The sequence below is a fragment of the Urocampus carinirostris genome, chromosome 2 (genome assembly GCF_059441175.1).
Source record: "Urocampus carinirostris isolate Australia breed hairy pipefish chromosome 2, RoL_Ucar_1.0, whole genome shotgun sequence".
In the NCBI taxonomy this organism is placed as follows: Eukaryota; Metazoa; Chordata; class Actinopteri; order Syngnathiformes; family Syngnathidae; genus Urocampus; species Urocampus carinirostris.
Window position 1 is genome coordinate 46522474 of NC_142350.1, and position 24943 is coordinate 46547416.

The following is a 24943-nucleotide window of genomic DNA, read 5'->3' on the forward strand; positions in this document are numbered from 1 at the left end:
CACCCAAAATTTATACATTTTCATATTTTAAGAGGATGAAATGTAAACAATGACAGAGGAGGAGGAACAAGCAACTTAACCCTCTGTCGAAGGTGACTCAGAGCAATTGAATCCAGTTTTCAGTAAATAGGTAAGCGTAAGTGAACCTTCTACCTAAGATGACACTAAGAACAATTGACATCAGTTTTCACCTAACAATTTCATTCATACAAATCTGCAGCTGCAGGAAGATTTTGGTTGAAATGATTGCTGACTGATCTGTTACTTGTTCTTCCCCCTTCTATCATCATTTGCATGTTATCATCATTAGAATATGGAAACCTATAATCGTGGTTTTGGTTTGAGGCAGACACTGTTTTATTCATCTGTCTGATTTTGACAATGATGAGATCAATGATAGTGTTCAGTTACTTATTCCCTCTCCTGTCATTGTTTGCATGTTATCCTCATTAAGTATGGGAACTTGTAAATGTTTAGGTGGTTTTAGCTGGCACAGGCACTGGTTTTACATGTGTAATTGTGACCAAGATCACATTTGCTGGTGATTTAATGCAGGGATGTGAGAAATTCAGATACTTTTTCACACCACCGTACATCGAGAATGAACACAAGAAGAATATGTAAATTCCTTTTGACACACGGGTCGATATTATTTTTCAATTTTAGACAAGGAGCCTGTGGTTTGTCATCACTGCCACTCCCAGTTTATCAATGAGTCCGTGCTGGAAATCCACCAGCAGCGCTGCACAGGCTCTATGGAGGAGAGGAACACCGGACGCGGGCGAGGACAAGGCCGAGGTCGATCCACTGGACAGGTAAGCCCCTTCATAATAAAGTTTTTTTTTTGTTCTTCATCTAAATCAGTTTTACAAACCATCAGTATTAAAACTCTCATGGAAAAAAACATCCCAAATTCATTATTGATACTACATGGTTCTAGCGGTTCCTTAAAAGACATGACATTTATTATTCTATAAATAAGTCCCTAATTGGCATTAAAATGCCTTGAATCCCATTTTCGAAAGACATAAAATTGTTAACGCAAGGATTCAGTAATAGTTGTCAATTGTCCACATCCAGGGAGTACAAAGTATTATTTTTCCCAAGCATGCGGTTTTACGGTGCTACACTCCGGATTGGTCATGAATATAGCAGTGTTATGTTTTTGAAAGGCTGCACGGCAGCTGGGTGGTTAGCTCGCCCGCGGCACAGTTCTCAGGTCAAGGGTTCAAAGCCAGCCTTCCTCTGCAGAGTTTGCAGATTCTCCCTGTGCTTGCCTTTCCTCTGGGAACCCCGTTTTTCTCCAACATTACAAAAACATTTTGATTGGCCGGTAGAAATTGCCCCTCGGCGTGAATGAGCAAGTGAGTTGTCTGTCTCTGTGTTCCCTGCGACTGGCTGGCAACCGTTTCAGGGTTTCCCTTGCTCACTTCCCGAAGACGGCTGGAATGGACTCCCAGCACCTCTGTGACCCCACTGAGGATAAGCCGTTCATATAATGAATGAATGGATGTTTTTCTCAAAGGTTTTACGTCAAGTTTTACAAAAGTCATTGTTCATACTTCGTGATAAAAATGCTTCATGAATGTAGCAGAAAAGTTCTTCGGAATTAGTAGTTTTCTCCTAGTTTTGACTGAAGTACTGTAAACATTCTTTTTATTTATTGTTTTTGTTTGTATTGTTTTTTTTCTCAACCTGGTCTTAAATTTGATTTTAAAAGGCATTAAGAAGTCTTATTTCAACGTGCTTTAAACTGTAGGAACCTGTATGTAGCATACTGTAAATATATAGAAATTATAAGTAAATACACAAGTAAAGGAAAAATGACATCTTATTTACCTTTTGGTGTGACTTGAGTTGGTCGAGTGCAGTAGCGGGTGGATGCAGATATAGAAAGCAGATTAATATTAAGATGGCTTAAACCTTCTACTTGCAAGTACTGTCATGCCTTTAAAACACTTTGTTGCTTTATCTGGCTGCCTATTTGTAATAGTAGGCCATATACCTTCGTGTGGGTAACTATACATATGCCTTCTTTCGCCTTGCAAGTCTTAAGACCCATAGTTAATCAAATACAAGTTTTTTTCATAAGATTTTTACCTGAGCAGAGAGAGCAAAAAGGACCATTGTCTGTGAGCGTTCGTCCAATACACATCGAAGCATACCACAGAACCATACGTTTTCTGGAACTCAAGTCTCCTTAAACACGACCTACTTCTCACCCCAGATCGAGTGTGACTTGTGCGGCCACCGCTGCATGACCCAGGAAGGCCTGGACCTCCACCGGTTGTCCCACACGGGCCAAACGCCACTCAAGTGCCCGGTCAGGCCCTGCCGGCGTCGCTTCATCTCCAACCGGGCCCTGGAGGAACATGTGCTGGCCCACTGCCAGGGCAAGATGAGCAAGCCCAAGAACCGAGTACGCTTCCAGTGCGACATTTGCTTCAAGGGCTTTGCCTACAACTCCACCTTCCAGGTTCATATGAGGACTCACACCAACGAGAGACCGTTTGAGGTAAAGACATTCTCTTTGTTGTATTTCGGAAGCCCTAGTTTGCTCTTTGCACAACCTGTTTCTTTATATTGATAACAAACAATATTATTATTTTTAAAAATAGATAAATAGATAGATACTTTATTCATCCCCGTAGGGAAATTCACACTTCCAGCAGTATCCTTGTGTTGAAAATAAAACAATAATAAAATAAAAGGAATATAATACATAAATACCCAATGTAACGTGTTGATATAGAGTATTTAGACAGTGCTACATAAAATACACACTGTAATAAAAATATGGTAATATGCAATGTGGGGGTGTGGTTTAATGTGGGCTTTTACTCCCCCGGGTGGAGTTAAAGAGCCTCATGGCATGAGGAAGAAATGATCTTCTCAGTCTGTCCGTGGAACAAGACTGTGACAGCAGTCTGCCGCTGAAGCTGCTCTTAATAATAGAGAAACGCAAGCAAAACACAATTATTTGTATGCGTGTCTTTATTTTTGTTTACGATTACAATAACATTTTATAGCGTCAGTAAACCTGTCATCAAAAAGTAATGGTGGAGAGACAAGAGCTTGACTTTATAAATCAATTAATAGATAGATAGATAGATAGATAGATACTTTGTTCATCCCCGAAGGGAAATTCACATTCCAGCAGCATCCCTGAGCTGAGAACAATCGAGAACAATCGAAAATAACACGGGAGCTGCTGGAGTGGCTGCCATTCGTGACGGCGCCGGAAGAAAAGATTCAATTTGAATCATGTACAAACAAACAAACAATTGAATCATGTACAAACAAACAAACAAACAAAATATTCATGTTTCAATAAGTGGAGTGTTAATAAAATGGGGGGAAAATAATACTGCCGCGTGTGTCTGTAATGGCAAGATATTGTTATGAGCACCATCTATTTCAGAAAGTGTATATGATAAAGGATCTGTTCATTATGTGAAAATATGTATTTTTTTCTAAACATGATACAAGTGCTCCAATATGGAATAGCACTCATGGCTTGACCAATAAAAAAAACATCACTCATGATTATCAAGTGGCGTTATCTTAGCTCCACACATTAGTACCTAGAGTAAATAAGAATAAATATACAAATTCTACATTCGGAAAACTATATTATTTGGTCAAAAATGGTAGTAGAAGTCTCTCATAACGGTGCACGTGAAGTTAAAGGAGAATAAAACCTGAAAAATAAGTACAGTACACTACAATTCATTCATTTCTAGTACATAAAAGCAACAAATTATGACCCAATTCAAACACTTTTTGTCAATCTCAAATAAATTGCCGTTTCCACAAACACACGCAGAACTACGACCATAAAAAAACACAATAAAACACTACTGGCTAAAGTTTAAAAATATGTCCAATCATAACATCCTAAACGACTTATTATGGCTAAGCTCTCCAGTGCCTTTAAACATTACAAAGAGGTGAGAGGAGACACAACCAAGTTGTGCTACTGTTTCTATAGAACATCAAAAAGAAGAAAAAAAATTCTAAATCAAAACGAATCTCAATGTACTGGTTAAAGTTCAGACACCTGTACAATCACAACTTTCTGAGCCATGCAATTGATAATGGCAGAGCTCTCGGGTGCCCCGCGCTAATTTTGAAGAAGTAGAGAGGAGTAATGACCAAGTTAGGCTGCTGCTGATAGAATCTTACTAGTATTAGTTGGGTTGACGAAATGAATATTATTGCGTGGCGCAGAGTGACTGTTTATATTTCCTCTGCCACGTGTACATTACCAAGAGGTAGAGAGGAGAAACAACCAAGTTTTGCTACTACTTGTATAGAAAATCTAAATATATTCTAATGAGTAAACACGTGCTTTTTTTTTAAATGTCATATTATTGAATATTCTAGCGTGGCATCAAGTGATTATTGTCTTTCCGGTGGCTTGCGCACAATACAAAGAGGTAGAGAGGAGACACGACCAACTTGTGCTGTTACTCATATAAAATGTCTCATCCTGATGTAAACAATGTTAACTTACGTTATTATCAATGACAAAGAAGACAATTCTCATACAGAGAGGAGAGAAGAAACTACTGAGTTGTGCTACTAATGAGGAACACAAAGTCTTAGAATCGTTATCACAAGTAGTGTCCGCTGATTGGATAACTATCATCGGCTCTTTTTTTTCCTATCGAACGTATAACTGCGACGTGATGTTTTGCTGTTATCTGTCCAATAACCTTCGGCCCAATAATTATCGTCCATCCCTACTCTTCTTTTTTAATTACCTGCATCACAAATTAAAATCTGGCATTCGCGGTCACGATCTACTCCCCCACTGCGGCCATCTCGCCGCTTATGGACGGGGGCCATTTGTGTCCTGCGGGTGTTTCCTCCCTCAACGTACTCGTGATTAATGTCGGGGCTGAATTAGGGCCTGTCATCCCCCCCCTCTGCCTGTTACTATTCTGGGAAATTAACCCCCCTTTACCCCCCACTGGCCAAACCCCATTGACGACCCTCCATCTTTGCGTGCCGGTGACATCAACTCCATCCACCACTCTAGAAATTAATTTCATTTTGGCAGCATCGCTCTGGCCGAGCTCAAAGATGGAGGATTGATTGGAAAAGCCACTATGCCGCTGATGAATATTCAGGCAGGGTTCACCAGATGCTCATTTTTAACAGCAATTGCTCATTTTTCCCAGCATCCAATATCTTGCACTGCAGAACATAGCAGCCCGGCAACACCTATGACAATTTTGCCTGCCAGCTGGCACTGCAATATACTCATAGGCTCAGTACAGTGACTATATACCCTCTCGGCAGCAGATGGTGCCATTGTAAGCGATTCAGGACCAGTAGCCTGGATCTGATCCCCATTATAAATCTGATCTGATCTAATCGGGACTACACTTCCCTCCATTCAGGACATTGGCCAGAAGCGCTGCCTATCCCATGCTAAGAACATTATCGGGGACCCCTCTCACCCCCATCATGGACTGTTCACTCTGCTAGCCTCTGGGAAGAGGTACTGCAGTGTGCGGTGCAGGACCACCAGGTTCCGCAGTAGTCTAGTCCCCCTGGCCATTAGACTGTTAAATGGTCAATCTAACATATAGTTAACCTAAATCTAAACGGCTGCTAATCTGACTTTTTGCACTACTGGCAGTTCTTTATAGCTTGCCACTCCTTGCACATTTGCTCTCTGCACTATTGTACTTACAGCGTTATTGTTACAGTGTTAATGTTACTGTTTACCTGACTTGTTAACCTGAATGCCCATTTTGCACATCTGGTTAGCTACTCCTCTTGCACTATCGGCACTATGGTAAAATACTATACGTAGCCATAATACAATACAACTTTTACTTATATCTGTACATTCGAGGAAACTGTGCGGGTCAGATGTATCGACATTTCGTTCTGTATACACGTGTACTAGAATGACAATAAAGTAGATCTGAATCTGAATCTGATGTTACTTGTATATGAATGTCTAGGACAGGGATCCTTCTTGTGGTTCCCGCAGGTATAAAGTAGCCCCCAAAGAAGACCAGAATAGCCCGAAGACTATTTCTGAAAAAAATTCACCAGTGACGGGCAATGTTCCCTCTAATTTTCCACGGGTCCGAGCGTTCACACAAAGTCGGTGAGCATCGCTTGAAACAACAGTGAGCAACGGCAATCCCAAGTGTGGCAACTGAGTAATTATAAAACATGTCCAAAACTTGGCATCAAGTTAAATTTTGCTGAGTTTCCGGTAATGCAAAAAAATGTTTCACTTTTGAATGAATTGACTAATGTATGATTGCAAAGGTTGTACGGCCTACAAACGTCATTTGTTTTTACAACAATTCTTTCTCAAGATTTTCATTTTTTTTTTTTCCTGGTATCTTTTGTCACATACTACTAACATTTTTGGGGGCTTATTTAGTGAGTTGCACGATACAGAACTGTATTTAATCATATTTTTTTAGTGGAAGTACAATGTTGGCAACAAGATTGACATGGTATAATTGGAAATTATTTGTATGAAACACAAACTTTTTCATTTTTTTAAATCCCTTTTAAAAAAATCTCATTGTGTTTATTTTTTCTTAGCTGTTACTTTTTATTTTTGTTCTCTATTTACTTTTTTCCTTTGTTCCTTTCTTTTCTTTTTTTCCGGCTTTTTTTATTTTGAATTTTTCCTTCTTTTTTCTCTTCCTTTTGTTTTTTTTTCTCAGCTTTACACTACCTTTTCATTTTGGTATTTTTTTCTTTTTTGTTCTATTCCCCCTTCCTTTAAGTCATTTTGTGCATAATTTTACATAATATTTGGTCATATAGGGATGAAAACAACCCGAAGAGCCGTTTAGGACCCGAAAGAGCCGGTTCCTTTTAGTGAGCCGAGCCGAAGAAGCCGGTTCTCAAAAAACTTTAAAAACGATAGGTCAAAGATAATTTGACTTTTTAGAAGCTGAGAGCAACCAGTTCAATATGCATTTCGAAAATAACATGCTGTTGTTATGATATTGTGATGTTATGACCAGGTTAGCAAAACAAATTTTCTAGAAAATCCCAATGACCTATGATATTTTTTCAGAAATAGTCCGCAGGCTACTCAGATAGTCTTAGAGCGCTACCCAGTGCCCACAGGCACCATTTTAGGAGACTCCTGCTATAATTTATACATGTAAATCACTCAGTGGCCTTAAATGACGATGTTTAAATGGTTGACTGTGCCTATTTTTAACCCAACTTAATAATCACAACCTGGTAATAACGGCAATAACTTAGTAACGACATAGTATTAACATATTTTTTTATTATAGAAATATACATTATATCAAACTATCACCATTCTCCACTCTTATCACTAACCAAAATGTATTTTTCACCTTCAACAAGGTTGCTGATCCCTGATCAAATGTTTATTTGTGAGCAATATAACCAGTTAAGCCTAAGGAATTTGGAAACTGCAAAAGTGACACTACGGTTTTGTGTAGCCACTCATCAAAATGTGAAGTAATGACAAGTGCTGATCTAGGAGCGGTTTATGTCGCTCTGCTCTCATAAAATCTGCTGTTACTTACTTCTCACTTCATAAAAAAACAATATAGTAAAATGGGTTAAAGTCCTGAAAGTTGTGCTAGTGCAGAATGATTGAAAGAGTTTTTTGAGGCAGTATTTTCAATTTTAGCTAGAACACAAAAACATTTGGAATATAGACCCCCGTGATAGGGTATGAATCTGTTCCGAGGTGATTTGGATCGCATGAGGTGAAATTGACGTATACTGAAGATTCCAAACGCCTACTACCGCTGATAATAATATTAAAATAATAAGATAAGATATAGTAAGTACTACCTAATGTGTTATAAACTTACATATGATTAAAACATAATTAGAAAATATAAATGTAAAGAAAGAAATGGCATTTTATTTACCTTTTTGTGTGACATGTATTGATCTGGTACAATGGAGTAAAGGGTGTATGCTCAGGTTTAGAGGAAACTGTGACGACGGAATTTAAAGACAACTGATTTTAAAATATTCATTCAATGATTGTCGTGCCCTTTGAAGATTTCCTTGATTTAATCTCCTCATTATTCTTAATAATAGTCCAGATTGATTTTGGCCTGGCAACTCAGCTAGGATCGCGATTTGTGAGTAATCAAGAAGCATATTGTAAAACGCTTTGGAAGGTCCCAGCGACTTTAAAATTGCTGTATAAATGCAGACCATTTATTATTTGGTGTAATGTGATTGGGGATGTTATAACTGCTTGCTTCATTTCCATGGTTAGCATGTTTTTGCTTCTCCCTTTAAAAGTAATGCAAGCTTTCGGACCTGTAGCAAATAAATACACTACAAAATTACAGCATTGTTTTTCAGAGTTTCTGACGTGATCAAAGAAAAAGGCATGGTGAAATGTAGCTCATTGAATAGAATTTTGGCATATTCATGATGCTGTGAAGAAAACCAAAGTTGACATTTTGTATGTTTTGGGACATGGAAAATATTTAGTTTTTGATGCTGTACAGTGGAAAATTTTGTGAGGAGGGTCCAAAAATGTTCAAATTAACACAGCAAAGTGAAACTGTTGTAAGATGGAGTTGATATATCCAGGTGGTCTAATGCACATTAGGGCAGCAACTAATAATGATTTCATTAGTCAACTAGTCACAGACTATTAAAAAGATTAGTCGTATAAAGGGACAATAATATTTTTCTTAAATTTAGCATGAAGTTGATTTAATAATGCGGAAGATACTCAAAGATAAATGGGTACAATTAAGAATACATCTTTTGCTAAACATATAGCAGATTTGTATGAAATTAAATATAAATGTAAAACTATTTAAGTTCAGTGCTCAGTTATCAGAGACTTAAATCCGTAAATAAAACCTCTGTCCATTTTTAGGGACGGGCAAATGACTAATAAATGTAATCAAGTTAACAGTTTTATCCCTGTAAACCAAGAAAAGGCCCATCAGGATCTGTAGGAACCAGGGCTGGAGTGGCCCCCTTTTTCAGCCGGGGATTGTTCTGCCTAGAGCCGGCCCACTTAGCTTTTGAGGAGGAGTTTGAATGAAGTGAACAGCAGCGAGCCCTTTCTGTTGGGAAGAAATTCACGTATATGTTGATAAGTTATCAGACAACACGTTACTTTTTTTGATTCAAAGGTAAATTGTATAAAGATTTTGATATAGATGAAAACCTATTTAACTATGTACTATATTGGTCATTTAAAATCAAAATTGCATTTGGCTTACCGACAGATTGTTATGCTTTACACTAAACTCCCATAACTCTGACAAACTAATCTTGATAACTCCCAACATTTTAAAAACATCAGTATTTTCCAGTGTCTCAAACCGAGAAGGTAGTAATAGCAGATTATGGATAGCTCAATGAACACAATACAAAATATTATCAATCTTTTAGTAGCCTACCAACTGGGTTATGGTTGTCCGAAAAACCTTTCTATTAATTTTGAGCATTTGGCTGCATTTTCCTTTAACGCTTTTCTTTAACTGTCTTTTTTTGCGTCCATCTAGCACCTTTCTGTCCTCCATTGCACCTGACTCGTATCATTTCCGCCATTCTGTGTCACTTTTACTGCTACAGAAAAAGAGAGTGCTGGTGGGCCAAACCAGCTTCGAATTTGGGAGGGGAGAATTTCCCCCAGATGGTAAAACTCAGCTCATCTGCTATGATGTTGGGCTTGTGCCGAATGTGGCCAAATAGCTGACCAGAGAATGAATGCACAAGTAAGGTTAGATAGCGTAAGTGACCGATTCATGTTCAAATTATTTTTCTCATCCAGTCAATTGAAACTCCACCTTGACTTGAGCCGGCCTTTTAGGAAATCTCCCGTTCTTCCTGATTAGCCTTCTCCATTTGTAGAAACAGTAAACGTTGACTGTGTTCGTTTTGTACAAGTACATTCAGTGGTCAACTCCAAAGTTTGTAACAAAGAAACCTAACAAATCTCAACAGTTTGAAATCACGGTTTTAAAAATGGAGGTTTGGCGTTTTTAACAACTCTGCTCTCTTTTATAGTGAAATATAAGCGTATAAAATGTACAATCATGTCATCAAAAACGGTTTGGCTTGAATGTACTTAAATTTAACTGTGGTAGGTCAGACGCAGGGTTTTTTTCAACTATCCCACATGCTTTTTAAATGTGTGTCACAAGCTTCCGCCATGATACGAGAGGTCTGCTTTGCAAACTTTGCAGGTCGTCTTCTTATTTGCCGTATCCAGGCTAAAATGCTTCCACAGTTTAAAGGTTTAGTACGCATACTTGATGTCGCCGCCGCCATTTATGTATGTTTATGTTAGCGACTTTCAACAGTTATTATATTCAGGGATCAGAATTTTCCGCGGATCCGCGGATTTCCGCTGTTTTTGAACCCCAAAGGCATTCCGACTTTTTCACTTTTTCTCTTGCGTAGCAAACAAATTCAAAATCCGACTGTCTCACTCTTTCCTTTATTGCTCTGGCGCACCCTGGCGGCCGTTAGAAAAATTTGGGGTTGGGGATCTCCGCTCTGCTTTATTCCTGGACCCTGGCTATTTCAGCTGAAAATGAAAATCTCTATTCTGATCCCTGTATATTTATGTTTGAGGTACGATCGTAAACCTGGACCAAAACGGGTTGGACCTAAAATGTCAATCATTACGTTCGGATTCAGGACGGAATGGGCTTCTCTCTCCTGCTTCCTTTATCTTTTTTTTAATGATCCGCTTTTCGTTGTTCTTTTTTTTTTTTTCTTTGTGGTAGATCTCTGCAATGGATCATGTCCCCCTCTTGCACTAGAGAGCCCCCATCTGCATGCTTGGAGGAGCACCCCCGGGCTGGATTTTTTTTCTTTGCCCAAACTTACCTCTAATTCATTTAGAGATGCCTCAGTCTTGGAAAAATATCTCTGTCGACAATAGTGCACAATGAATTCCATTGTGAACTATTTCAAACATCGATTATTGTCGACTAGTCGTTGCAGCCCTTATTGTACATCAAATTCTGCAAAGCACTTGCATTTTATTGTATGAAACGTGTTATTATAACAAATCTACTTGATTTTTTTTTTTTGTCCAGTGTACCACCTGCGGCAAAAGCTTCCGGCAGCTACCCCACCTGCAGGACCACGAGCGCATCCACAGTGGTGTTCGTCCCTTCTGCTGCTGGATCTGCGGCAAGAGCTTCAGCGTGGCGGCCCGCCTCACCGAGCACGCTCGCACCCACAGCGGGGAGAAACCTTACCCGTGCCCCAACTGCCCCGCCGCCTTCCGATCACGCTCCAACCTGGACAAGCACATCCGCCAGCACGGCGACCAGGCCGCCCAAGCCGCCGAGGAGGTGGCCAGCGCCAACGAAGCTGCTCAGGTACAGAAAGTCCTAGAGGGCGCTAAAGCGCTTTCTTCGCTGGCCGGCATGGCCGCCACCGAGACGACCCAGGTGGAGATCGAAGATGCCGGCATGCAGACCATTTACGTGCTGCAGACGGGCGAGGGGGGAGGCGAGGCGGTCATGATCCCCGCCGATGAGCTGAGCGGCATGGACGGCACCTCGCAGGTTGTTATCTTGCCATCGTCTATGCTGGGGGCGCAAGGCATCACCATTCCTACCATCACCGTGGACGGAAGCGAGATCACTATGCTTGATGCTTCGCAGTCGCCACAGCACTCCATCGAGTTCATTGTGGAGGAGACCATTTGAGGGTTAACAAATGGGGCTGTTTTTCCGAGTTTTTGTTCCAATCCCCCCAATGAATCCAGAATTTCTACTAATGGGAAGAAAAAACTGACTCGACCTTGAATGCTTCTTTTTTTGCTCCTCATTAAACAAGACTGGCAAGATTTGCAATTGAAGCTTGGACCACCAAGTTACGGAAGCCCAGATATGACAAAATTTCATAAAAGAAAATGACCTTTCATTGAGCCCAATAACAGGCATTTATGCAATATGCCTATTCATTATCCTTAAAAATGTAATTACCGTGATTTATAGACTGTAAGGCGCATCATCCAAAACAGTATTTTTGGGCAGATATTTCTCATATATAATCTGCACAAAATGAAAACTACTAAGAGCTAGGGATGCATAAAAAACATTAAAATACTAAACAGAAAACGTATTTCATAGAGCAGAATGTAACTATGACATCTTGTAACACAGCTAAAATTAATGGTTTATTCACAAATGGTTACCATATGTAAAATCAATTAATTGCAATCATGCATTTCCAATTGTATTTTTCTGTTCATAGGGCCCAGCAGATTTTATGTCGCACTTTCGAATATTTGGCAAACATTTTGGTGCACCTTATAGTCTGAATGCCCGGTGCCATTCCTTAAAATGTATTATTTAATTTAATATTCTCTGATTTTAAATACGAGAACATCATACTTTTCGGAATTGAATTTTCACGGTTCACCGTGGACGGTAGTGAGATCGCCATGCTCAAAACTTTGGGGTTTTCCGCAGCGCTCCATTTGACCCCCCAACCCAAAATCCGTCATTTCTACCTATGGGTGAAAAACAGACTCAACAATAAACTTCATTTGATCTTTTTTTGCTCTTCATCAACAAGAGGTTGGCAACATTTGCTACAGGAATTTGAACGACAAAGCTATGGAAACCTAAAGAGGTTAAAATGCATAAATTGCTACTACTACATAAAAGAAAAATCATTATATAAGCCTATGCTAGTTACTAACTAAGGAGGGGTACACAATAATTATCAGAGCTGATAGTTATCAGACTGACTACAGCCTAATATGACGTTACTGATTTCCGGCCTGGTAGGAAAAATATACCCGATAGTCACCTGTTGCCTACACTACTTGTTAAAAATATTCCAAGGAATTATTTATAATGTTTTTTTTTTAATTGTAGCAGCAATACTTTGTCTCCTCAATCACTTTGTCATGTATGCAAGGGATGGGAGAGCTTAAGATCAGTCACACGGCTCAGCATGTTGCAGGCTGTAGTGATTGTAATGGATGATAATGCTTTATTTGACCTTCTTTTGTCCTTTCTTAACAAGAAGATGGCAACATTTGCAATAGATGTTTAGACCACAAAGCTACAGAAGCCCAGAAAGGGAAAAAAATGCCACAATCGAAAATGACCTTTTAAAATTGAATATATATATATATATATATATATATATAGGCAATATTGTAATATGGCTATTTATTATTGGGAAATATTTACAGCAGGGGTCTCAAACTAATTTGTTTTGTGGGCAGCTGGAGCTAGGGTCTGGTCGAGGTGGGGCCAAATCACTTTTTCCAAAACAAAATCTCTGATTAAACATTACACAGGTCACAAATACCCCTCCCCTACATGAAGTAAGTTATGAAGATAAAATAAATAGTATTAGAATTAGTAAGAAAATTAAATTTCCAGTTATAAACAAATACTACAGTCATTCAGTAAATAAGTTAATTAAATACTTTTTCCATCCGAAAAAGATATATATTAATTTTATTATTGAGATTTTATATTAAAGTGGGGGCCTCAAACTATCATCAGCCACAAAAGTTTGAGACCTCTCATTTACCGACTATTCCGGACTACAAGACGCACCCAAAAACAAAAATTTGCCAGAAATTCGAAAGTGTGCCTTATAATCTGGTAAGCCTTATAGACTGGGAGTACCGTGAATAAAATCAGGAATGCAATATTACAATTAAATGCTTCTACATACGTTAACCATTTACGAATGGTCGATTAAGTTTTGAAACGAGACTTCCCAGTATGTCTGTTCAATGAAATTCTGTAATTTTTTTTTTTTTTTTTTTTTACCGCCACCTTTTATAACTAACTGCACCAAACTACAGTACAGTGTTTTCAAAACAACTGTTTCCACTATGGCGTTTGTATTATTTTACAAAAAACTGACTCTTGCTCTCAATGAAAGTTGGTTAATGGGGCACTTTACCTTGCCTTACTTATAAACATCAGACAAGAGTACTTTTGTTGGAAAAAATCTTTTATTTTTAAGCTGTTTCCTCATAGTTTCCCCATTTTTGACTCATTTCCTGAGCACACAAAATAAAATGTATATTGCTTGGCACTGTGGATTGATGGTCATGCACCACAGGTAATATATACATGTATACTATATACAGGGAGTGCAGAATTATTAGGCAAATGAGTATTTTGAACACATCATCCTCTTTATGCATGTTGTCTTACTCCAAGCTGTATAGGCTCGAAAGCCTACTACCAATTAAGCATATCAGGTGATGTGCATCTCTGTAATGAGAAGGGGTGTGGTTTAATGACATCAACACCCTATATCAGGTGTGCATAATTATTAGGCAACTTCCTTTCCTTTGGCAAAATGGGTCAGAAGAGGGACTTGACAGGCTCTGAAAAGTCAAAAATAGTGAGATATCTTGCAGAGGGATGCAGCACTCTTAAAATTGCCAAGCTTCTGAAGCTTGATCATCGAACAATCAAGCGTTACATTCAAAATAGTCAACAGGGTCGCAAGAAGCGTGTAGAAAAACCAAGGCGCAAAATAACTGCCCGTGAACTGAGAAAAGTCAAGCGTACAGCTGCCAAGATGCCACTTGCCACCAGTTTTGCCATATTTCAGAGCTGCAACATCACTGGAGTGCCCAAAAGCACAAGGTGTGCAATACTCAGAGACATGGCCAAGGTAAGAAAGGCTGAAAAACGACCACCACTGAACAAGACACACAAGCTGAAACGTCAAGACTGGGCCAAGAAAAATCTCAAGACGGATTTTTCTAAGGTTTTATGGACTGATGAAATGAGAGTGAGTCTTGATGGGCCAGATGGATGGGCCCGTGGCTGGATCGGTAAAGGGCAGAGAGCTCCAGTCCGCCTCAGACGCCAGCAAGGTGGAGGTGGGGTACTGGTATGGGCTGGTATCATCAAAGATGAGCTTGTGGGGCCTTTTCGGGTTGAGGATGGACTCAAGCTCAACTCCCAGTCCTACTGCCAGTTTCTGGAAGACACCTTCTTCAAGCAGTGGTACAGGAAGAAGTCCGCATCCTTCAAGAAAAACATGATTTTCATGCAGGACAACGCTCCATCACACGCATCCAAGTACTCCGCAGCGTGGCTGGCAAGAAAGGGTCTAAAAGAAGAAAAACTAATGACATGGCCTCCTTGTTCACCTGATCTGAACCCCATAGAGAACCTGTGGTCCCTCATCAAATGTGAGATTTACATGGAGGGAAAACAGTACACCTCTCTGAACAGTGTCTGGGAGGCTGTGGTTGCTGCTGCACGCAATGTTGATCGTGAACAGATCAAAGCACTGACAGAATCCATGGATGGCAGGCTTTTGAGTGTCCTTGCAAAGAAAGGTGGTTATATTGGTCACTGATTTGTTTTTGTTTTGTTTTTGAATGTCAGAAATGTATATTTGTGAATGTTGAGCTGTTATATTGGTTTCCCTGATGAAAATAAATAATTGAAATGGGTATACATTTGTTTTTTGTTAAGTTGCCTAATAATTATGCACAGTAATAGTCACCTGCACACACAGATATCCTCCTAAAATAGCTAAAACTAAAAAAGCCACACTCCAACTTCCAAAATATTCAGCTTTGATATTAATGAGACTTTTGGGTTCATTAAGAACATGGTTGTTGTTCAATAATAAAATTAATCCTCAAAAATACAACTTGCCTAATAATTCTGCACTCCCTGTATATATATATATATATATCTATATATATATATTTATACACACACACACACACACACACCAATATATATTTTACCAAGGTTTAAATGAACTGTGATTGTAAATCTTATTTGTTAAGAGAAGACTTGTTGCTAAAAGTGTCTCGTATAAACCTCCCCAGCTGCAATATTATCCCACCGTGAAGCCCTTTGCGGCCCCCGCCCTCACCCGCCTCTTCTGACTAACAAGTGTGGGAGTCAAATAGCGATCGGCTCAGTCAGAGTGCATCTTCCATCATGCAACCCCCCCCAACCCCATACAGCTTTCCCCCACCTTACAGTCACCAGCAGCGGGACGAGGTGTCTGATTTAAAGTCGAGGTGGGCTACACTGGCAGATTTGTTTTTGTATCCAATCCAAGTAAATACATGGTAGCATTGAATAATCCCGATCCGATACAGATACTTTTTTGCTCTGAAATGTATAATTAAGGAAATAAATAATCACATTTCCCTTTGAATTAGTTTATAATTACAATAAACACAGAACAAAGGATTTAACCACCAAATTGTTTTTATATAAAACTACATTGCAAACTTTAACATTATAGAAAAGATAAATATATCTATTAGAATTGTTTTAGAACAAAAGTCAGAGTCAAACCGAAAAAAACAGCAATGTAATAATGTATTTATACAAATACTGTATAAAAATGTCAATTGGAGAACTAAAATACCTTACATTGCAACATATTTTGAAAATAAAATCAGTAATGCACATAAAGTGTCAGTGAACAGTAACATGTTTACATTTTTGATTGCAACTTTTTTTCACTGCAGGGGCAGCTTTTTAAATGTGTTTATGTCAGTTTGTGGTGTTGCTACAGAAGCAGACCATCTGACATACAAATGATACCTGTCATTGTCCTTTTCTGTCGTCTGGTGGAGCAAATCTAGTTGTCCACAAAAAGCTCTAATAAAGACATTAAACTGATCCCAAATATATATAAACTTTCTCTGCACCAAATAAATCATTAAACCAAACCTTGCAATGTAAGAAATCTTATTTGCAAGTGTTTAATAGTCAGAATAGAGAAAGACAGTGTACAAGCGCTCAATAAATGTCCAAATAACAAGACAGCAGTCAAAATAACTGAATTCTGGCTTCATAGCCAATCATCTTTGCAAGTGCTCAATAGTAAAAAATAGAGAACAACAGTGTACAAGCGCTCAGTGATAGTCAAAATGAGAAACAACTCTTCTCAATCATAGTCTAAATAACCCATCCGTGTCTTCATAAGCGATCATCTTTGCTGGTTAAAATAGAGAATACCGGTAGCTGTGCCAGCATTCCATACTAGTTAAAAAAAAAATTCTGGCATCCTAAACAATTTTCTTTGCTGGTCTTCAATGGTCGAAATAGTCAAGTCAAGTCATTTTTATTTGTATAGCCCTTAATCACAATAAGTCTCTAAGGGCTTCACAGATTAGTACACTATGTTACACAGACTATTTTTCAGCCGACAAGAAGAGTAGGTTATTATTCATATGCAATGGAGTAGAAGTGAGTTTTAAGTTTAGATTTAAACATTTCCACTGAGGTTGCAGATCGGATCTCAGGGGGAAGAGCATTCCACAGCACCGGTGCCCGGATGGAGAACGCCCTCGAACCAGCAGAACACTTCTTTGCTCTCGGGATCACCAGAAGACCGGCACTCTCAGATCGTAGGCTTCGGACTGGGACATAGGGGCAGATCAGATCTGAAAGATAAGAGGGAGCAAGTCCATGTATGATTTTGTACAATACTAAGAGAACCTTGAAGTCACATCTTTGGCTAACTGGGAGCCAGTGCAAGTTAGCCAAAATCGGTGTTATGTGATGGTACTTTTTTGTCCTAGTTAAAAGCCTCGCTGCGGCATTTTGTACTAGCTGAAGAGACTTGATTCTGGACTTCGGGAGACCGGAGAGTAGTGCATTACAGTAATCGAGACGGGAGGTAACAAATGCATGAATTATAGTTTCCGCATCAGACTGAGACAGTATTGAACGGATTTTGGCAATGTTACGAAGATGGAAGAAAGCGGTTCTAGTAATTTTCTTTACATGCATCTCAAAGGTTAGATCAGGGTCAAATATGACACCTAAATTTTTAACTGAGTCACTCTGTGTGATGTGACATTTGTCAAGGGTCACAGGAGTTTTTGAGAATATATCACGGCATTTAGATGGACCAATGACTAACATTTCGGTCTTTTCAGAGTTAAGACGCAAGAAATTGAGTGACATCCACTCTTTTATCTCAATGAGGCAGGCCTCCAAATTTCCACAGTTTAGTGTGGGAGATTCCTCCAACGGAAGATAGAGTTGAGTGTCGTCTGCGTAGCAGTGGAAGCTGATATTGTACTTGTGAATAATATCACCTAATGGAAGCATGTAAATGCTGAAAAGAAGGAGGCCAAGCACTGAACCCTGCGGAACACCGCAGGTAACATTAAAGGGCTCAGATGTCATTTCACCATATTTAACACAGTGCCTCCTATCTGAGAGGTAGGATCTGAACCACGAAAGGACGGTTCCTGAGAGACGAATCCATTTTCCAACCGTTCTAGTAGGAAATTGTGGTGCACTGTGTCAAAAGCAGCACTAAGATCCAGCAGCAGCAAAAGTGATGAAGCGCCAGAATCCATTGCCAGTAGGAGATCATTTGTTACCTTGATCAGAGCTGTCTCAGTAGAGTGGTTAGCCCTGAATCCTGATTGCATGGATTCAAAAAGGTTATTCTCGGATATGAAATTATTCAGCTGCTGTGCCACTACTTTTTTAAGTACTTTAAAAAGGAAAGGTAGGTTTGACACAGGTCTATAATTACTTAAGATTTCTGGATCAAGGTTGGGTCGTTTCAGTGTGGGTTTAATAACGGCGGACTTAAAAGCTGCTGGAACTACACCTGAGGAGAGTGATATGTTTATAATATTTAGAACTGAAGGTCCAAGGACGCCAAAAAGACTTTTAATAAGTGAACCTGGGAGCGGAAATAGACAACAACACTGTTCAATAATTGTAAACAAACCCCAACCCTGGCATTATAAGCAATCTTAATAATGGTTAAAATAACCCAACCCAGGTGACACAAGTAATCTTCTTTACAGGTGTTCCATAGTCAAAATAGAGAACAGTGCTCAATAAAGCTCAAAATAATACAACCCTGGCACGATAAGCACGCTTAATAATGGCCCAAATATCCAAACCCTGGAATTATTAGTAATAGTCTTTGCAATTGTTCAGTCAAGTCAAATTTATTTATCTAGCCCTTAATAACAAAAATGTCTCAAAGGACTGCACAGGATTACAATGACTCAATTACCTGATCTTAAACCAACATGCGGGCAAGGAACAACTCAAAACCTCAGCGTGAGGAAAAAGAGAAACCTTGAGAAGGGACCTCAGAAGTGGTAATCCCCCTTTCAGGATGACCAGGGTGAATTACATTTAGCATTACAGTACACAAACACAGTAAACTCTAGGTAACATGTTGAAAATTTGTTCGTAAAGTGCATGAGAGCAACGACGCTCCCAGCCTGTAAACTAGTCCAGAAAGTCTATGACAGCCACGATGCAGCTTCCCATTTCTGGCAGCTGGTCCATGCAGGCGTTCACATGCTTCAGGTCAAATGTTGGTCCGCTGACTCATCTCAAATCGTCCTTCTCCTTCGTATCACCACCAGGCAGGCATGTCGGAAAAAGACAGGACAATACAGAATATGAGGTGGGCATCAATCATAAGCTTTTGGATAGAAGTGTGTCTTAAGCCTTATTTAAAAACTTCCATTGAGGTTGCAGATCTTATCTCCGGAGGCAGGGCATTCCATAGCACCGGGGCCCAGATGGAGAACGCTTTCAAGCCTGCAGACTTCTTGGCTCTCGGAGTCACAAGTAGACCAACATTTTCCGAGCGCAGAAACATAGGGGGAAAATCAAATCGGAGAGATAAGAGGGTGCCATTCCATGCAAACATTTATACGTTAATAATAGAACCTTTAAGTCACATTTTAAGTGGACTGGGAGCCAGTACAAGTTGGCCAATACAGGAGTAATATGCTCAAATGTATTGGTCTTAGTCAAAAGTCTAGCTGCTGCGTTCTGAACCAGCTGCAAAATTTTGATGCTAGACATCGGGAGACCAGAAAGAAATACATTACAGTAATCAAGCCGAAAAGTGAATTCAAGAAGGCATGAATTCAAACCTCTGCATCTGATTGGGACAGCATCGAACGAATCTTCGCAATGTTACGGAGGTGATAGAAAGCTATTCTAGTAATATTTTTCACGTGTGACAAACGACAAATTAGGATCAAATATAACACCTAGATTTTTGACCGATTCACTCTGGGTGATTATTACATTTGTCTAGGTTCAGGGTAGTGTTTGAAAACAACTCACAAAAGTGAGCTGGACCAATATTCAACATTTCAGTTTTTTCTGGGTTAAGGCGCAAAAAATTAAGTGATATCCATCTTTGAATCTCAGTGTAATGGCCTTATAGAGAACATCTGTGCAAGCACTAAATGATAGGCCAAATAACCCAACCCTGGAATATTAAGCAATTTTCTTTGCAGGTGTTCAATAGTCAAAATAGAGAACAGTGCTCAATAATGTTCAACATAACCTAAGGGGCATTGTCCAAAAACTTACTTATAGCCCAAATAAACCAACCTTGGATAATGAGTCTTTGCAAATATTCAATAGTCAATATAGAGAACAACTGTCAAGCACTATATAATAGGCCAAATAACCCAACCCTGAAATCATAAGCAATCTTCTTATGATTATAAGCTTAAACACACTTCTATTCTATAGCATATGAATAACCTAGATTTTATGTTGACAAAAATGGTGAAATAAAAGTCTGTGGTTTGCAATAATCTGTGGTCTGTGCAGCCCTTTGACACTTTGTGATTAAGGGCGTCACAAATAAACATGACTTAATTCTGAATGTACATTAAATTGGTTATCTTGTCAAAAGAGATAAATAGGCAAAAGTTACAAGTTAGTGATTGTAGACTGGCCTAAATTGTGAGTGCATCAGGAAAACAGTTCCATTAAAAATTTGCAATCATAATTTTCAGTAACATTGTGTAAAAATAAAGTAATATGAATGTACATGTTACTGTATAAAATAAAAATGGAGTTGATGAAGGTTTTCTCCTCTTGAGGTTGCCGACAGTGGGGCGGGGGTGTGGGCGAATAGTCGGCGTGCAAACGGCGCCACTTTGTCTTGGTTTGTTTCCGTGTCACAGGAACGAGAACTGCTGATGAGAGCGGGGAAAAGCAAAAATGGGAAAAGAACGCCAACGTATAACCGCCCTCAGGTGCACAAACCTTCCAGCCAGGGCAATTTATCCACCTTTTGCCTGATTTTATTGCAAACACAACTCAAAATGGGGGATCCTGTTAACACAACATGTGAGGCAGTTCCAAAACAGATAAATGGTAAATGGTCTGCATTTATATAGCGCTTTTCAAGTCAATGAAGACTTCCCAAAGCGCTTTACAATGTGCCTCACTTACCCATTCACACACACACACACACACACTCACACACCAATAGCGGCCGTGCAGCCATGCAAGGCGCCAACCTGCTTATTGGGGGCATTAGGGGTTCAGTGTCTTGCCCAAGGAAAAATGGTCTTTTTGATTGTTTTAAGATTTTTATAAATAGAAACCAGATGGCAATTGGAGTGAACAGCGATTGCATAGCTCTCATTTCTGCTTGGAGGAATTGGAACTTTGCTTACTATGTTGCTGAGGAACTTGTTGCACGCTTCCACCTCCAAAAGCTGTGTGGGGTAAGTTTACCTGCTATTGTTACAGCGTGCCTTCCTTCTTTTTCTGTCCCTTCTGCGAGGTGGGCGAATTTGGCTTTATTTGGTGTTTTTTGCCCCGTGTGCCGCAGTTGGTATAATATGGTCCGGATAGCTCCTCGTTAGCATCGAAGCTATTGAAGGCTTCAAGTTTTGTTTGGTTTAGATTCTTAATGGAATTTGTAAAGTTGGCCGTTTTGGATATGTGCATTTCTCAGAATTCAATGCAATGAAAATAACTTGTTTTTGTATTCCTAAATATAAAAACAATCTTTCTCACACACACACACACACACACATAAAGTCACGTTTCAAACATCAGTCTAATTACATCTTTTATACGTTTATCAATCTTATATTCTTTTATTTTGAAGTCGCGCTCATGTGTGTTCCTTTTCCTGTTTGTGTCAATAAAACCACACCTCACCAGAAGTCCCCAGTTCTGTCGGAGACACGTTTTTGGCAAGATGCCATCCCGACTTAATGTCTGTTTTTACTTGAATAATACTGCCACCAAAGAGTTTAAATAATGTTTAACTTTAACAATTGGTGCCGTAATTTCCGCGTGGACTTCGTTTTTTGCCGATTCAGAAGGATTCAGATGAAAGAATTGAGAGCACATGGAACAAAAGCAAAATGGCGCTTACTTTGTCCTCAATATTATAAAATCAATTTTTCACATTTTCTCCACGGTTTCTGAATTAGGGCGTACTCAATATACTAAACAAACTTTACCGGTCTTCTGTGGTGTGAAGTGAGGAGTGTCAACTGGTATTTGGAGGGCATTATTGCCATCTACTGATAACGAGTCATTTTTTTTTTATTTTCTCAGCATTATTTTCCGAGTCAAAGACCTGCGACGAACTGAAAAAAGGGTCTGTAATCCACTTTTGGGATACGATCCACATGTTGAGAGCCACTGATAAGCCAATTAAAATGATCCACTTTTTAAAAAAAGATAGATGAATCAAGTTGCAGGCTGTCTACACTCGTCTGAACTGTCGCGGACGACAGATTGTTGACAGCGACAGATTTAAAATTGGATCCAGCGACTCATCAAAAAGAGACTCCGCTCACTGTGAGTAAATGATGATGAGGCTGATTTCGTATGTACAGTGAATCCTTCTTTTGGTATACATTAGACCCCCGGGATACAACATGAATCTGCTCTGAGGTCGGGAAGACCCGTAAAGAAATACTTAATGTAGATGACTGCATGAATGCTATATTTATTCATTTATGTGACCGGCGACTCCAAACGTTTGCCCATCCGTGGTTTAGCCAATTAAAATGCAGGAGACAATTCATAGTGTTGACTGTAGTTTGATTATTACACACATTTATTTTTCAGCACGAATAACCTGGAAAGACCATCAGATTAAATTGGGGGCGGTGTTTCAAAATATGCACAGCGGTTTTCTGCCCTCCCTCTTGGGTCTCCTTGCACCCCCCCTATTCTTCCGTTCGCTTGATATCACGAAGCCTAAAAATATCCAAAGTGACCGTGGCGAGCGGAGGTGCGATGTTGAGCTCGCTCAGCAGTAAACAAGCTGACATCACAATGTCCTGTGCAGGTGAAGGACGAGCGCTCGGACCCTCTTGCACCCCCCCATCACAGATTGAACACCCCCTTCAACAGAAGCTCGAGTGAGTCAACAGATGCCACCCTTCCACACATTGCACAAATCTTTACCTGTCCTTAAAAAGATCAGCAAGTGAAATGATTTGACTTTCATGAAGAAATGGGTGCTTGACATCGTAATTATACAATCCTACAATCAAAGTGTGGAAGAGAATTACACACATGAGTCTTGTTCTGTGTGAAAAGTCAAGCTAGATATATGAAATAAAATAAAACAATTAAATACCAAAGCACAAGTAATGCATTAAGAGCCAACTTATGCAAAAACCTGTGCAAAAATAAATGACATTTTTTACAAAATCATAACATTATTTTATATATATTATATATTTGATATATACAGTGAAGCAAATAAGTATTTCAACACCTTGCTATTTTGCTATTTCCCCATCTTTGAAATCATGGAGGGGTCTGAAATTTTCATCGTAGGTGCATGTCCACTGTGAGGGAGATAAACTAAAAAGAAATATCCAGAAATCACAATGCATGATTTTTCGACTATTTATTTGTGTGACTATAACTGCAAATAAGTATTTGGACACCTGAGAAAAGTAATGTTAAAATTGGGTACAGTAGCCTTTGTTTGCTATTACAGAGTTCAAACGTTTCCTGTAGTCTTTCACCACGTTTACACACACTGCAAGAGGGATCTTGGCCCACTCCTCCACACAGATCTTCCTTAGATCAGTCAGGTTTCTGGGCTGTCGCTGAGAAACACGGAGTTTGAGCTCCCTCCAAAGATTTTTGATTGGGTTCAGGTCCGGAGAGTGACTGGGCCATGCTCGAACCTTGAAATGCTTCTTATGGGGCCACTCCTTGGTTTTCCTGGATGTGTGCTTCAGGTCGTTGGCGTGTCGGAAGACCCAGCCACGACCCATCTTCAATGCTCTGACTGAGGGAAGGAGGTTGTTCCTCAAAATATCACAATACACGGCCGCATTCATCCTTTCTATAATGCAGTGCACTCGTCCTGTCCCATGTGCAGAAAAACACTCCCAAAGTGTGACGCTACCAGCCCCATGCTTCATAGTAGGGATGGTGTTCTTCGGATTGTACTCTCCATTCTTCTTCCAAACACGCTTGGTGAAATTATGATCAAAAAGTTCAATTATGGTCTCATCTGACCACAAAACTTTCCCCCATGGGTCTTCTGTATCATCCAAATGGTCATATGGAAACTTAAGACGGACCTTGACATATGCTGGTTTAAGCAGGGGAACCTTTTGTGCTATGCATGATTTTACATTCAAGACATCTTGGTGTATTACCTAAAGTAACCTTCGAAACGGTGGTCCCAGCTGTTTTCAGGTTATTAACCAACTCCTGTTGTGTAGTTCCGAGCTGATTCCTCTCATTTTTTAGAATCATTGAGACCCCATGAGGTGATATCTTACATGGGGCTCCACTCCGAGTGAGATTGAACGTCATGTTTAGCTTGTTCCATTTTCTAATGATTGCTCCAACAGTGTACCTTTTTTCACCAAGGTGCTTGGCAATTGCTCCGTAGCCCTTTCCAGCCTTGTGGAGGTGTAGAATTTTGTCTCTGGTGTCTTTGAACAGGTGTCTTTGGGCTTCGCCATGTTACAAGTTAAAGTCTTACTGATTGTATAAGGTGGACAGATGTCTTTATCAGCTAAAGACCTCAAACAGGTGCTTCTGATTCAGGATGATACATGGAGTGCAGGTGGGCTTCTAATGGGCGGACTAACAGGTCTTTCAGGGTCAGAATTCTAGATGATACATAGGTGTTCAAGTCCTTATTTGTAACTGTATCACACAAATAAATTGTTAAATAA

General features: G+C 39.6%; 1 protein-coding gene across 3 annotated transcripts in view; it reads left to right on the forward strand.

Moving 5' to 3' along the window:
- Positions 1–12466, forward strand: part of znf574 (zinc finger protein 574) — a 36615-nt gene extending 24149 nt beyond the window's left edge. For all 3 annotated transcript variants that reach the window (XM_088326773.1, XM_088326774.1, XM_088326772.1), the window contains exons 8-10: positions 667–815; positions 2228–2515; positions 11070–12466. In XM_088326773.1, the coding sequence (XP_088182899.1) occupies positions 667–815; positions 2228–2515; positions 11070–11690 (1058 nt within the window). In that variant the 3' untranslated portion in view covers positions 11691–12466. The remainder of the gene's footprint in view (positions 1–666; positions 816–2227; positions 2516–11069) is intronic.
- Positions 12467–24943: the final 12477 nt, after the last annotated feature.